The sequence below is a fragment of the Poromitra crassiceps genome (genome assembly GCF_964638095.1).
Source record: "Poromitra crassiceps genome assembly, chromosome: 9".
Taxonomy (NCBI): Eukaryota; Metazoa; Chordata; class Actinopteri; order Beryciformes; family Melamphaidae; genus Poromitra; species Poromitra crassiceps.
This window is the reverse complement of record NC_139630.1, coordinates 9,317,537-9,332,607: the sequence shown is the minus strand read 5'-3', so window position 1 is coordinate 9,332,607 and position 15,071 is coordinate 9,317,537. Positions and strand designations below refer to the sequence as shown.

General features: G+C 43.6%; 1 protein-coding gene and 1 pseudogene across 2 annotated transcripts in view; one reads left to right on the top strand and one right to left on the bottom strand.

Moving 5' to 3' along the window:
* rfx6 (regulatory factor X, 6) overlaps positions 1-15,071 on the top strand; it is a gene marked incomplete at both ends in the record, with an annotated part of 86,698 nt that overhangs the window by 24,579 nt on the left and 47,048 nt on the right. Inside the window, 3 exons of the mRNA XM_083642847.1 lie at positions 127-176; positions 3,977-4,136; positions 4,879-5,023. Of these exons, the coding sequence (XP_083498973.1) occupies positions 127-176; positions 3,977-4,136; positions 4,879-5,023 (355 nt within the window). The remainder of the gene's footprint in view (positions 1-126; positions 177-3,976; positions 4,137-4,878; positions 5,024-15,071) is intronic.
* Positions 9,638-10,603, bottom strand: LOC310782138 (ribose-phosphate pyrophosphokinase 1 pseudogene; annotated as a pseudogene). Its single transcript has one exon. The product of its transcript is annotated as a ribose-phosphate pyrophosphokinase 1 pseudogene (transcript).

Sequence of the window (15,071 nt, the reverse complement as noted above, 5' to 3'; positions counted from 1 at the left end):
TTGTACATGGATCCACAGAGAGTCTTAACCTTCTAATCATGAATCAAGATCATGCATTCTAGCTCAATGATACATTATTAGCTGCACCATCTGTGTGTTTTACCCTGGTCTTCTCTGTTTTGTCAGGTTCTAACAGATGTTCTGATTCCTGCTACGATGCAGGAGATGCCTGAAAGGTGTGTCTGTTCATTGTGATGCCTTGGTTTAATTACCGTAAACAAATGAGACCATGTTCAAGATGATTGGTAGCCTCTGTCTCACAGTACCGGTGTTTCTCAAAATTAAAACTACATTTCCCATAACCCCTGATGCTCCATGTATAGAGATCCAAAGTCCTTCCCCTCCCGGTTGGGCCCTATTCACCTTAGAGACAGGACGTGTAAACACAATCGGAAGTTCTGATTGTGTTTACACTTCCTGTGACTCATAAACCTAGTCTGACTTATTTGCAGTGTTGGGCAAGTTACTCAGGAAGTTTAATTAGTTACTTATTACTGATTACTCCTTTAAAAAGTAATACAATTACTTTACTTATTACTTGGTTTCAAAAGTAATTTGTTACATTACTCATTACTTTACTATATTACTTTCCCTACGCCAGTTCCAAAAAAGTGCCTCCTTTTACAACTGAATCCACTTTATTGGAACAATAATTAACCAACTGCATACTTTTTATTTATTTGCCTATAGTACAAAAAAATGTATTGCCTTCTGGCAACGCAGAAGCCTCACATAGCCAGATCTATATATCTCCACACTTTGTTTTAGTGCTGTGCCAGTGCTGGAGAATGTAATGCAGTAACTTGAAGTTACTTGGATTAGGAACTGTAATATACTTAATACTTTTTGAAAAGTGTAATCCCTTACATTACTAGTTACTGGTAAAAGTAATACAATTACAGTAACTAAGTTTCTGTAACTAAGTTACTGCCCAACACTGCTCATATGTGAGTCAAACTAGGTTTGACCAGGTGAATCAGACTAGTTTGAGCAGGTAAAACAGCCAGCATTTTGAACAGGAAGTCATGACACAATGGGTCAAGTGGGCGGGGCTACATACGGTGAATAGACATCCAAAGAACATTTCACTCGGACCAAAGCTTAAAGACCCCCTAAAGTCAAAAACCTTAGCTTGGCTGATGTAGCATGTATCGTCCCGGCCCTGGAACAGCACTGTCGTCTTGGATGTGTGAGGGTTCTAGCAGATCCTCCGTAGGTTCAGAGGGTCCCATAAACATGGGACAACAAAACGCAAAAATAATCGAATAGGAGGCATCAACTAACAGGCTGTCAACTGTTTTGTGGCTGTCGCCACCATCTTCTGCATGGCTCACTGAGCTCTGGGCAACAGAGGTGGAAGAGCCATATCGACATGTACGGAAGCCCTGTCTGGACAAAAAGGCTCCCTCAGTATGAGCAGACCATAATTCAATTAACAAACAGCCAGAAAAATAGAAATGAACCTTATCATATATAAGCTGAATGGACCCTATCTACCCTGAAAGAGGGTGACCGTAACACTCTCCTGAGTCAAAAGCTGAATAGTGGAAATGGACTTTGGCTGATATTCAATATTATCGGACATCACGATATTTCGTAAATATCGTCATGTTCCCGCGATATCCAATATCTTTCCCCACTCCTCCCGGCCATGGCAGCACATGTTGCTTAGATCACAATTGGACAAGCTTTTAAACTTATAAACCTGTAATCTACTAGTGGTAGGACAGTAAATAAACAAAAATAATCATACTTTGAAGTGGGGGGGAAAAGTATTTTAAATTCAAGTGGGTTCCCTTTTCCACAATCAGTCTGTTTTTCTGGCAATGAGCAAATTATACCAAATGTTTTCTCTAATGCTTGAATAGTAATATCAAATTTCTAGGCTGCGAATAATAACAATAATTATTATTATAGCCTAGATCAGTGGTTCTCAAAGTGGGGTCCAGGGAGACCCAGGGGGTCCCCAGTAAAAAGCGGGGTAATTTATTTTCACTATAATTCCATCCATACGTAACACAATGACTGAATGTATGACTATTTTTTGTCAAAGGGTTCATCCACTTTCTGTAATAAAACATCTAAATGTAAAAATCTATCAGATGGGAAAACGTGGGGAGAAATCTTATCAAACAGGGGTCCGTGCTCTAATTTGTGTCAGTTTAGGGGTCCTTGATGTGAAAAAGTTTGAGAACCACTGGCCTAGATAACATTGTAGGCTATATCATAATATTTTGGTGGAACAGTATCGCAATATTACATTTTGAATATCGTCCAACTTGGACGATATTCAAAAGCCTACATTGAGCAGACTTCTCATCAAAACAGGTGATACAGTGTAAAATGCAGTGTAGATGCTGGTAGAGGCTGCTAGTCTTCTCCATGATGATCTCATAAATAGTTTCATTGTTTCTTTCAATCAGGAGAGACTAGTGAGTGAATAAAATTATGTTTATTACAATAGCAGAATAATGATGCATTACAGAATGTATAAGATAATTAAGTGGGTCAATAGGTCTTTGGCGCTTAGAACACCATACGGAGATATAGGGATCGAGGGGTGCCAGCCCTGAGCAGCAGCCAGATATATCCCCCAGGAGAGTCTAGATACTGGTGGTGATGATGATCTGAGACTGATGAATCTGATGACTGAAGGGTCTGCAAGACTGGGTGGAGATGGGGAGGTGGGGGGTATTGTATGAATGACAGCAGCAGGAGAGGGCAGGCTGAGGAGGATAAAAACATGTATTTAAAAGGAAAGCAGCCATGTGATTGGCTTACAATGGACGTGTGTAGCAATGTGATAGGCTTACAATGGAAGTGTGAGGGTGTGTGTGGTGATGTATCGCTATACCATTGGATAGATGAGAACAACTGATTATTCAGTTGATGCCTGGAAGTTGCCAGGCTTGATTTGAGCGTGTGAACTAGATATGAGGGTAGGATGAAAGTAGAAGTGAAGCTTTCATGTGCAGATTATAGTCTTCCTGCTTGAAACTCCGTTAGAACTTCACGTGTTTCAATGTCTGAAAACTAATGTCATAATGATTTACTGATAACGAGACAGTGGTTGGGTTTCCATCCAAAGGTATCACACATTTTAATCGAATTTTCAGAAAGTCAGCAAAAGAAAATGCGAAATATTGCGCGTTTCCATCCGCTGCTCTATGCGAATTATAGAGCTGTCAGTCACCTCATGTTTGAGGCTGTCTGAGCTGCTGATCAGCTGCTAGACCCGATATACAGCTCTGTTAAACACATCTAACGTTATTCATTTAAAGTTTCTTGATGATCTACAAGTAGACAAAGGTACCATAAAATGCCATTTCTGGATTACCAGGTGCGACCCGGCAATAAATAACGTTATAATCCACGGGGGAGCGATAGTTGGCTAAGTGAAATTTCATTCAATTCTAGAAGTGAGTCGCCTTAAATCCCAGTCTTCTTCTGTTTACCATGGCAGGTATTGTGCTGCGTATTTACCATTATTTACCATGTGTAGCCCTATTGTGTAGCACGGCATGTCATGTTTTGCAATGATCAAGGCAAACTGTGTGGTTTTTGAATGGAGAGACATTCAGAACAGACAACAGAATATCGCTTCATCTGTTTCCACCGCACGTTTTGCATTTTCCTTTTATCGATACACCCGACTTTTCCACCTCCGTCAAGCGTGAAAACGTTTTTGCGATATTTGGAGGTTTTCGCGAATTTGGCAGCGTTTCCACTAAAAAAAATGTATGCGCAAATTGAAATTTCGCCTGAAAACAGGTGGACGGAAACCCGACTATAGACCACCTTTAAATAAAAGCAAGCTCTTTTAGTCAGTCAACAAAGGCTATTCTACCGTGCCTTGACAGCATAGAGCAATATCAAGCTTATTATCATGGAGTGAGTGGGATGATGAGTGAGTGATGGTTTGACAGACAGATTGCGATTTGTGAAGACGTCTATGTGAAGACCATCTGTTCCTTAGTCTGTTGGCAGACATCCGTAACTTTGCCAAGCACTGGGAGCACTGGCTGCTCTCCTCCCTGGAGAACCTCCCAGACTGCCTTACAGCCAAGAAGCTCCCCATCGCACGGCGCTTTGTCTCCTCCCTGAAGAGACAGACCTCCTTCCTCCACCTGGCACAGGTACAACATGACCAGATCACACAATAGAATATGATCCTCCACCTGGCACAGGTACAACATGACCAGATCACACAATAGAATAGGATAGAATGACCAGAGATGAGACGTGGAGCAATTATTAACTCTAACCCCTTCTCTTCATTTGATTAGGCTATGTTATGATTATGAGGGCTAGGATTGGCATTTAGGGGGCAACCAGATTGTACCAGGTAATATCTGAATCTATTTGAATATTCATTTAAAATATTAATTTGTGTAGACAAGGTAGGCTAAAGATACTGTACACTGGTTGAAATCCGACCTTAACCTTCTATACTGTACACATGATTTTGCACTCGATTTCATAGTGTGATTAAGAAAACTAGCACTGATGTTGATGGGCGGATGATGGGCTTATGTGTTGGTTAGAGGAGTATCACATGGGATATTGGGTTCTCCTATCTGTGTCCCAGGCTACATGTTAAGCTGACTATAGATGGCAACTATTATGTCTCTCTAGTCTCTACTAGAACAGGAAATATAATTTCTCTTTTATCTTCAAAGTTATAAGAAGTTTGGAGACACAAATTAATGTCTTCAGTCCAATTAAAGGTGTCATGTCTTTGTCAATGCATCTCTATCAACTTTAAGATGTTAAGATGATACACATAGCATCCTAAATCGAGGTGTTACATGGACCCACTTTTTCCTATGTCCTCTCCACCCTCCCCTCCCATCTGCTCTGTTCCTCCCTTCATTTCAGATAGCGCGTCCAGCCCTGTTTGACCAGGCTGTAGTGACCGGCATGGTGCTGGATATCGACAAGGTTGATCTCAGCAGCATCAGCTCTCAGCCACTGCTCAGCATCAGCACTACTGGGGACCAGGACCCAGACATGTACTCTGAATGTAAGTACCAGGACCCAGACGTGTACTCTGAATGTAAGTACCAGGACCCAGACATGTACTCTGAATGCAAGTACCAGGACCCAGACATGTACTCTGAATGTAAGTACCAGGACCCAGACCTGTACTCTGAATGTAAGTACCAGGACCCAGACATGTACTCTGAATGCAAGTACCAGGACCCAGACATGTACTCTGAATGTAAGTACCAGGACCCAGACATGTACTCTGAATGCAAGTACCAGGACCCAGACATGTACTCTGAATGTAAGTACCAGGACCCAGACATGTACTCTGAATGTAAGTACCAGGACCCAGACATGTACTCTGAATGTAAGTACCAGGACCCAGACATGTACTCTGAATGCAAGTACCAGGACCCAGACATGTACTCTGAATGTAAGTACCAGGACCCAGACATGTACTCTGAATGTAAGTACCAGGACCCAGACATGTAGCCGACTCTGAATGTAAGTACCAGGACCCAGACATGTACTCTGAATGCAAGTACCAGGACCCAGATATGTAGGCTACTCTGAATGTAAGTACCAGGACCCAGACATGTAGCCGACTCTGAATGTAAGTACCAGGACCCAGACATGTACTCTGAATGCAAGTACCAGGACCCAGATATGTAGGCTACTCTGAATGTAAGTACTAGGACCCAGACATGTACTCTGAATGTAAGTACCAGCACCCAGACATGTACTCTGAATGTAAGTACCAGGACCCAGACATGTACTCTGAATGTAAGTACCAGCACCCAGACATGTACTCTGAATGTAAGTACCAGGACCCAGACATGTACTCTGAATGTAAGTACCAGGACCCAGATGCGTACTCTGAATGTAAGTACCAGGACCCAGACATGTACTCTGAATGTAAGCCGTCAATGGTATCTATTGGCCAGGCTCGTAATTCTTCAGAACAGCGCTGCTTATAGGCTCATTTCACAGCAAACTTTTGAGGTGGTAAAGCAAGAAATAACACCGGTGTAATCATTAGCATGAATGATGGCACCTGGCACTGGAACACCTGAACAGAATGGAAGCATAATTAATGGTATTAGCATAAAGCTGCTTTACTTCCTGCTTTTACCACCTCAAAAGGGTTGCTGTGAAATGGGTAAATGTAATGATGAAACACAGCAGCACAGCAGGGAAATCAATGTACAACCGTATTTATACTTCACTGTAGCTTATATATTCATAATATCAGAACCACACATGTGCCTATCCCAACAGCAGAACAGTGTAACAGTCCGGCACAGCTGCTAAATCAGAGGTGCCCAAATTCTTTTGTATGAAGGGCCAAAAATTAATCTGGATGGAGGGCCCGTGGGCCAAAAATAAATGTTACGTGAAATTGCATTAGATTAAAATGTATTATAATTTATATACAATTTACGTTCTAAATCTAAATCTAAAATAAATTCTCAAAATAAAACGCTATCAGAACTTTTATTAAAAACGTATATTAAAGTTAGATTTAGACTTGATTGAAAAGAAAACCGCTTCAACATTTTCAAAGGGAAAGACACCTTTCTGACAGAAAGTGCATGCAACTCAAGGTGTGTAGCACTAACCCTACCCAACTACTGTAGAACCCATTCTCATTCAGATATCTTGAGGTGGGACCCGTTTGAAAATGGCCATTTTAGCTGTTCAGAAAAGTGGGTGGGACATGTCCAACCCGTCCCAACCTAAACCTACACCCATGCCTGTGCCCAAGTCCTCCAAGGCAAGCTGTTTGAACGACTTTAGACCTGTTGCACTCACTTTAGTAGCCATGAAGGCCTTCATGTACATGAAGATTAACGTTATACAACACTTTAACTGTAGCTATTTACACACAGCCTTTAGAGAGCATTGTGTATGTTGAGTCTCAATAACGTTAGCCGTTCGTCCACGGTGCTTGCTGCCCGGTATCATCAGATCAGTCCGGTGTCCGGTGTCATCAGTCCTTAAAAAATGAACGATACGTGTTATCACTGTTAATATTACTCATCACACATATTCCCTATTTACAGTTGAAGTTAAAGGAGAATTTAGTTTTTTTTTTAACCTGGAGCCCTCTCCTCACATTAATTATTATCTGACGACTCACCCAGTGTTCTCTGCAGCGTTTTTGTCTTTTGTCTTTTCTTAGGCGTTGTTTTGAGATCAATAGTGTGCAAGCCAGTCCTAGAATGGAGCTCCGTGGGGGCCACGTGGCAGCGTGCTTTTCATCCATGTAAATAGACAGTTTTATTCCCGTTTTCGAACCATATCGTCATAATCTGATCCATTCTCCCCCGGGCTCTCCTGGGGGAGAGCCCCTCCATTCTCCATTCCCCCTCTATTCTTCCCGGATCCCATTTCCTCCTGTCGGGTCAGTGAGACACAACTCTCGTCAAGTCAGTCCACAGGCCAGCGGCAGGAAAGTCCCGCGAGACTTTCCTGTCGGGGGCTCTCCCGGGGGAGAATGGATCAGATTATGACGATATGGGTCGAAAACGGGAATAAAACTGTCTATTTACATGGATGAAAAGCATGCTGCCACGTGGCCCCCACGGAGCTCCATTCTAGGACTGGCTTGCACACTATTGATCTCAAAACAACGCCTAAGACGGACAAAAACGCTGCGGAGAACACTGGGTGAGTCGTCAGATAATAATTAATGTGAGAGGGGTCCAGGTTAAAAAAAAACAAAATTCTCCTTTAAGTAACGTTATTGCCAAGGTAAGTTAACTCCCTAACGTACTGTATGTATGCTAACAGACCCAGATCCATGGCTAACACAGGTATACAGGCCAGGCCAGTCAATCGGCAAGATTACATTTAAGGCGCAAAGACAACAAAAATCGCCAACCTCCATGTTAACAAAAGCATTCATCCTCAGACATCAGCAGTTCTTCTTCATTCTTTTGAATGGCAAATTGAACAGTCAATGATTGCACTTAACACCTTAAGTGCCATAGCCGAAATAATTCGTCTTACATAATCCAACGCTTAAGTGCCAGAGCCGAGTTTACTCGTCTTACATAAACATTTTTTTTTTTTTGACGCTGGGACATCAATCAACAACTTTTACATCTTCGAGATCACTATTGGAGCAAGATAATGTGTATAATCTATTTTACCGACCCACTAAGTGTTGACAGTGCTCCCCCAGACGACCGAAATCAAAGAAAAAACTGCCGCGGGACCAAGCCGTTCAAGGAAATGCCGTGGCGATTTTACAGTAATCCACTTGTCTTGCCTGAGAGCGGCCGCGCACCGGCAGCAGCACACAGAGAGCGGAGAGCGATTTGCAAAATAGATCATAGGTGAAACACACTTTGAAACACCTCAGAAAGGCCATAATCAACATCTGCCCATCGCCCACGCATTCCCCGGCCCATCTTGACTCGCACAAGGAGCGTCCGCACGCAGGCAAGCAGGCAGGCAGGCACACAGGCAGGCAGCAGCAAAAGCGCTTCTGACACGCCCGCTGTACAGCCAGGAGGAAGGAGGAGAAGACACACGGAGGGAGGAGTTTGAATGAGAGGGGTGTTTCCTGTTGTTATGGAGGAAATTACTGTTCAAAACTATTGTTTAGAATGTCTGACGGTCTTACTGATGCCAAAAATGAATGGTTAAAGTGACTGTTTCACAAAAAGCCATTTATCTCTGAATAAATTTCCAGACGCTGAAACCATGCTGTACTCAACGGCTAATATCTACATAACTACTAACTCTGCAAACTAACTCTTTTAGACAGAGAAAGCACACATTCTATTAGTTATTTTTAGATGATTGGTGTTCATGAATTCTTAACAGAAAATAATCCTCGGCTGTTGCTAAAATGAGCCAGAATCGTCAAAAACACCCCTGGCACAACTTACCTACAGGAATGAAAACATGGCTGGCATTCAATGTGTTAACAGCTGGACTTGTTAGCATGTTAGCTAGCCTGCTTCGGATCCAAGCTACGTCATATCCCAGACGGTGATAGACAGACGCTTCATCCAATCACCTGCCTAGTTTTTTCCACCCGTGACATGGGCTCTGCGCAGGCCATACCGAGGTGGATGTGTGGTTTGGTTTGTGGAAACAAACAATACCGCCCCCATCTGGCAATGTCAGGTTAGATGAATACTGCTCTTAGCACATTCACTTCATCAAGTCATATGCAGAGAATTCAACAATATGAAAAAAATTGACATCACTCTGTTTGAACACTCATTCATTGTAACATTGTTAAAACAGCTTTACCTTAGCCAGAAACTTTTCTTGACGAAAGGAACGTGGCAGTGATATTAATCAGCTCTCTCAAGGGTAACAGGAGCTCAAAATTACTGGAGATGTGAAATTGTCAGGACAAACTCTGTATCTAAATGTTATGAAACTTCAGTGTATAATGACTTATTCATCAATATACAATAAATAAGCTGGCCTAAATTGGTAACTTGAAGTTGGCTTTGGTGCCCCTGACTTGAAGGCCAACTGCTCAGGGAAAAATGACTCAATTGAATGGGGTCATTATTAGTAACAGACATGACTGTTGAATAGTTATTTCATGATGATTAGCAGAAGAGCTTTGCATCATGGTGATTCCCTCTTCTCACACCACACGGCTGATGGGAGACACTGTTTGTTACAAGCAGACGTGGTTGAACAGGTATGACACAGATTCGCCATTGTGAGTTCTACGGATGGCCTCAGCCAGGATCATGGAGATGTCAATAACCTGAATCTTGGAACAACGTTCCATCTTCTCCTCCTGAGGGATGGTGTTGGTGACCACCACGGTTTCAAAGCAGGCCTTGTTGATACTCGAGATGGCTGGGCCAGAGAAGATGCCATGGGTCAGAATGGCATACACCTTGGTGGCACCAGCAGAAATGAGTTTGTCAGCAGCGTGGCAGATTGAGCCGCAGGTGTCCGCTATGTCGTCCACGAGAATGGCCACCCGATCCGTCACATCTCCGACCATAACCATGCGGCGGTCCACCTCGTTGGCCTTTTTCCTCTCCTTGTGGATGAGAGCAAAGTCCACGTTCAGCCTGTCTGCTATTGAGGTGACCCTCTTGGCTCCTCCTGCGTGCGGTGAGACGATGGTGCAGTTCTTCCACTCGGGGATGTTCTCTCTGATCCATTTGAGCACAGCGGGCTCTGCATACAGGTTATCAACGGGGACGTCAAAGAATCCCTGTATCTGTGAGGCATGCAGGTCCATGGTGATGATGTGGTCGGCACCAGACACTGACAGCATGTTGGCCACCAGCTTGGCAGAGATGGGGGCCCGGCTCCCCACCTTGTCCTTCTTATCTTGCTTGGCGTAGGGGAAGCAGGGGATGACAGCCGTGACCCGGGAGGCGGAGGCGATCTTACAGGCGTTGATCATGATCAGCAGCTCCATCAAATGATCATTGACCTCCCCGCAGCCACTCTGCACAATGTAGACGTCTTCCCCGCGTACGCTCTCCCCTATTTCCACACACGTTTCTTGGTTGCTAAATTTCTTCGTAACAACCTTTCCCAGCTGGAGTCCCAGGCGGTCTGCTATTTGTTGAGACAGGTCCGGATGCGAGCTACCACTGAATAATTTGATATTTGGCATTTTTGGCTACTCCTACCGAGCTAAGTGTTATCCGTCCTACTTATGGCCTCTGCAGGGAAGAATTTATGATGTCACTGATGATGTCACAATGTCTGACATCATCACTGGTGTGCCTTGCAACTCTGGACAAAATGGACAGACATGCTGCCAATAGACCAAACCAGCACATCCTGGGGTACTTTGAAAACTGTCATGGCCGCGCCCCTTTTAGGCGGGAAACACACGCCACTCGCCATTGACTTCAATGTAAAATAGCAGTGCTGCTGCAAGAGGACCTTGCCTTTGGAGTGCCGCTTGCCAGCGAAAGCCGCTCGGTGCACTGTGCCGCTGCGCCCCTTGACTGTGAACGCCTCTCAGGCCACACAGCGCACCGACATTGCCTCACATCATTGACCCTTTTATTTCATCATTTACTATTTACACTTTAATTTGATTTATTTATGGTTTAAATGTGGCTAGATTGTCTGATGATCTTTTTTGCCTTCTGTACCACACGTTTCTCCCAGATGGAGCACACTTACTCTGCTGGGCTCCAATAATCCTGGAGCAGACCTTGACTATAGCGTTTAGGTTATTCCTGTCCTTCACAGACAACACGTTGAACCGGCAAATAAATGAAAAAGTTAAAAGACTTTCATTAAAAGATTGGTAAAAATGACAAAGAATGGTGTCACAGACATTAAAGGAACTGAGCTTTCGCACTAAGTGGATTATTTGCTGACCACGCTTGACAAATAGACTCTGTGTTCGCCTCCAACTTGAGTGAGTGTTGAGAGTCGAACACTGTTCCTAGATATTTGTATGTCTCCACGATTTCAACATCCACACCATGTAGGCTATGATGCTAGCTTTTGGTTTTTCACAGTTTTTCCAAAAATCAATTATTAACTCCTTGGTCTTGGCCACATTAACACATTCACTGCCAACAGTTTTTTTTTTTTACTGTAGGTAGCTTCTGCCAAGGTTTTTTTTTGAGGATTCTGGCTCATCTTTCAAGAGCCGAGGATTATTTTCTGCTTGGACTTTGTGAACACAAAATATCTCAAAAGTACTAATAGAATGTGTGCTTTCTCTGTCTAAAAGAGTTAGTTTGTAGAGTTAGTAGTTATGTAGATATTAGCTGTTGAATACAGCATGGTTTCAGCGTCTGAGACAGAAAGCTGAGATAATCGCAGTTTTGTGAAATTCAATCAAACAGTCACTTTAACCATTTATTTTTGGCATCAGACATCTAAACAATATAGTTCTGAACAGTAATTTCCTCCATAACAGCACCCGCACCCCCTCTCCTTCAAACTCCTCCCTCCGTGGGCGTGTCTCTGGTGGCTTTCAGCAGCGTTTGTCACAAGCGAGTTTCTGCTGCCTGTCTGAGCAGCCTCCCTCCCTGGCAGCCCCCTCGTCGGCGAGTCTGGATGGGGCTCGCTCGTTTCTTGGGTTTTCGGTTGAGAGCTTTGATGAAGCTTTGTGCGATTCTGGGCTTATGCTGCGTGTTTCAAAGTGTGTTGTACCCAGTCTATTTTTGGAACCCCCCACCGTTGTGCGCCACCGTTGTGCACCACCGTTGTGCACCAGCGCGAAAGCGTTTTCGCCTACAGTATGAGAATGGCTTCCTCACGCTTTTCCCTGCAGTTTTGGCTGGCTTTCTCTAGGGTTTTCGGTTGTGAGCTCAGCTGGAATGAAGCTGCGTGCGATTCTGGGCTTTCTGCTGGTGTTTCAAAGTGTGTTGCACCCATAATCTATTATGCAAATTTGCAATCCCCCACCGCCAGCTCCCAGCGCGAAAGCGAAAGCGCTTTTGCCAATCCATTTTCATGAGAATGGCTTCCTCACGCTGCTGTTTTTGCTTGGCTTCCTCTAGTCTGGAGAGCACTGTCGCCACTTAATGGGTCGGTGGAATGGGTTGTACACGTTCGGTGGCTCCCATATTCTTATAGGAGGTGTAAAAGGGTTAGATCCACGTCCCACCGTCAAATTATTATTATTTTTTTTTTTGACGAGTTAACTCGTCCACGGCAGTCAACCGTTGTTGTTTTTTTGACGAGTTAACTCGTCCACGGCAGCAGCGCCGCGGGAAGTAGGGGTGCTGCAGGTGCTGCAGCACCCCCTAGATTTTTTCCCCCAATTTTTTTTTTTTTTTTTTTTTTTTTTTTTACAAATGTAATTAAAAATATTTTGCAGTGCACTATGTTCCTTTCTTGTTTAAGAATGTTTCGGGAAATGAAAATGTAGCCTATTTAAATAGAATTATCAACAATAACAATCAAGGAAGTTACATGCTTGTAGGTTAGAGAAGAAGAAGAAGCGCGCATGCGCGCACATGTTGTGTTGAACCAACCAACAACCAATACGAATTGTTTAATCTGGCAATAAAGAAATGTGAACTTGACATGCTATTTTAATAGCCTACTCAAAAATGCACCTCCCACTATACAGCAAAGAGAGGAGTCAATGTTTATTGATATATGCCATTCAGATCAGAATAATTAGTCTAGTCATTAAGTTTGCTGATAATATTTCTATCATGTTAAGTCTGTGTCATGTTAACTGGTGTATTCAGAGCAAATAGGGAGATATAGAGCATTATCATCATGCTATATATCTCCCTCTTTGCTCTGAATGAGTGAGAAAAGGAGAAAATACTGAATAATTACATCACAACAGTATCCTAATGTTAATTTAAAATGAGATATTCCTCTAAATATGGCAAAAAATGTTAAAAAAAAACGTCCAAATTTTTTTGGACGTCCCTTCCTCCCAGCACCCCCTGCTTAAAATGACTTCCAGCGGCCCTGCACGGCAGTGAACGTGTTAAGATCAAGGAAGTTGTCGTCACACCATTTGACAAAGGCAGGAAGGGCATCTCCATGATCAGAATCTGAGCCCTCAAGAAGAGACAGTAGGGCAGTGTCATCAGAGTACTTCACAAGGAGACTGCCCTCCTGGAAGGACCTGCAGAGGTCTGTGAACAAAATAAAAAGCAGGGCAGAAAGAACATAACCCTGGGGCGAGCAGCTACTTGAAAACAATAACAATAAAGTTCACTAAAACCTGCTGGATTCTGTTTGTTAAAAAGTCCAAAAGTAACAATAAAAGCTGATCGGGCAAATTAAAATGAGAGGCAAGACGCTCAATCAAGATGTGAGGCTGCATCTTGTTGAAGGCTGAAGAAAAGTCAGCAAATAAGATTCTCACGTGAGATCTGGGTTTCTCCAGGTGCCTGTACACTCTGACTAGGATGAAGAGTTTGGCGTCCTCTACACCTTTACCTGCTTGATAAGCGAATTGCAAGGGGTCAAGTTTCCCGTCAATTTAAGAGACAACAATATCCTTTAAAATCTTCTCGAAATTCTTCATCACAAGGGATGCAAGTGCAACAGGTCTAAAATCGTTGGGTTCCTTCGGGTTTTTTGATTTGGGAATCAGGATTATGGTTGATGTTTTCCAAATTGTGGGTATCTGGCCACAGTCAGTGCACATCTGGAAGAGTTTGGTAAAAAGCTCACTGAGCTGGTCAGCACAGTAGCGCAAAGTGCGCCCACAGATGGCATCTGGGCCAGCAGCCCTTCTTATGTTTATTCTCTTGAATAGGGCTGTGACACATTCCTGACATATCACAATATCATTCTGAGGTACAAGAGACTCTCTCAGCTTGGAAACATGATCAGAAAAATCAGACCTTTCAAAACGAGAGAAAAAATAATTAAAAGTGTTTGACAGGTCAAGCATCATCTACTCCACTGACCCTGGTGAACTGCTTGGACTCAGTAGCACAGTGATTAATGGAGGCCATAGATTTGATCCCTTGCCAGGCTGCTCTGAGATCACCACTACTATACTGCAGTTCTATCTTGTTCTTATACTTTGTTTTGGCCTTCCTTATTTCATTCCTCACTTCTCTGGAGGCAGCCTTTTTATCCAGAGGATCACCAGTATAGTTTCTTTTTGTTGATAATTGACTTAAGCGCCTCTCTCTCTGCCTTTTCAACGCGATCAGACTGGGGGACCACTTCACTTCCGTCGATTTGAAGGATGCATTATTCCACATCTCTTTATCGGAGAGACACAGGAAATACCTCAGGGTTTTCCTTCATGGGTCTAGACTACGAGTTCTGCATCCTGCCCTTTGGCCTGTCCTTGAGCCCGCGGACATTTACAGTCTGCATGAACGCGGCGTTGGCCCCCCTCCGAATGAGGGGGATTACGCATCTATGGGCGGGTTCACACCAGCCTTGTTTAGTCTGGTCTATCGGACCTTTCCCCTTTAGTACGGTCCATAGGGTCGGTGTGAACGCTCCTACTCGAACTCTGGTGCGGACTAAAAACCGCGCTCTGGTTCGCCTGTGAGAGGTGGTCTCGGTCTGCTCTCAAGCGAACTCTGGAGCGGCCCATTTCTGGTGTGAACCCCACCCGGACTAGTCAGAGGAAGCACGTAATTTTTTGTGTTGATTTTTTTGGTTATTTCCTGTTT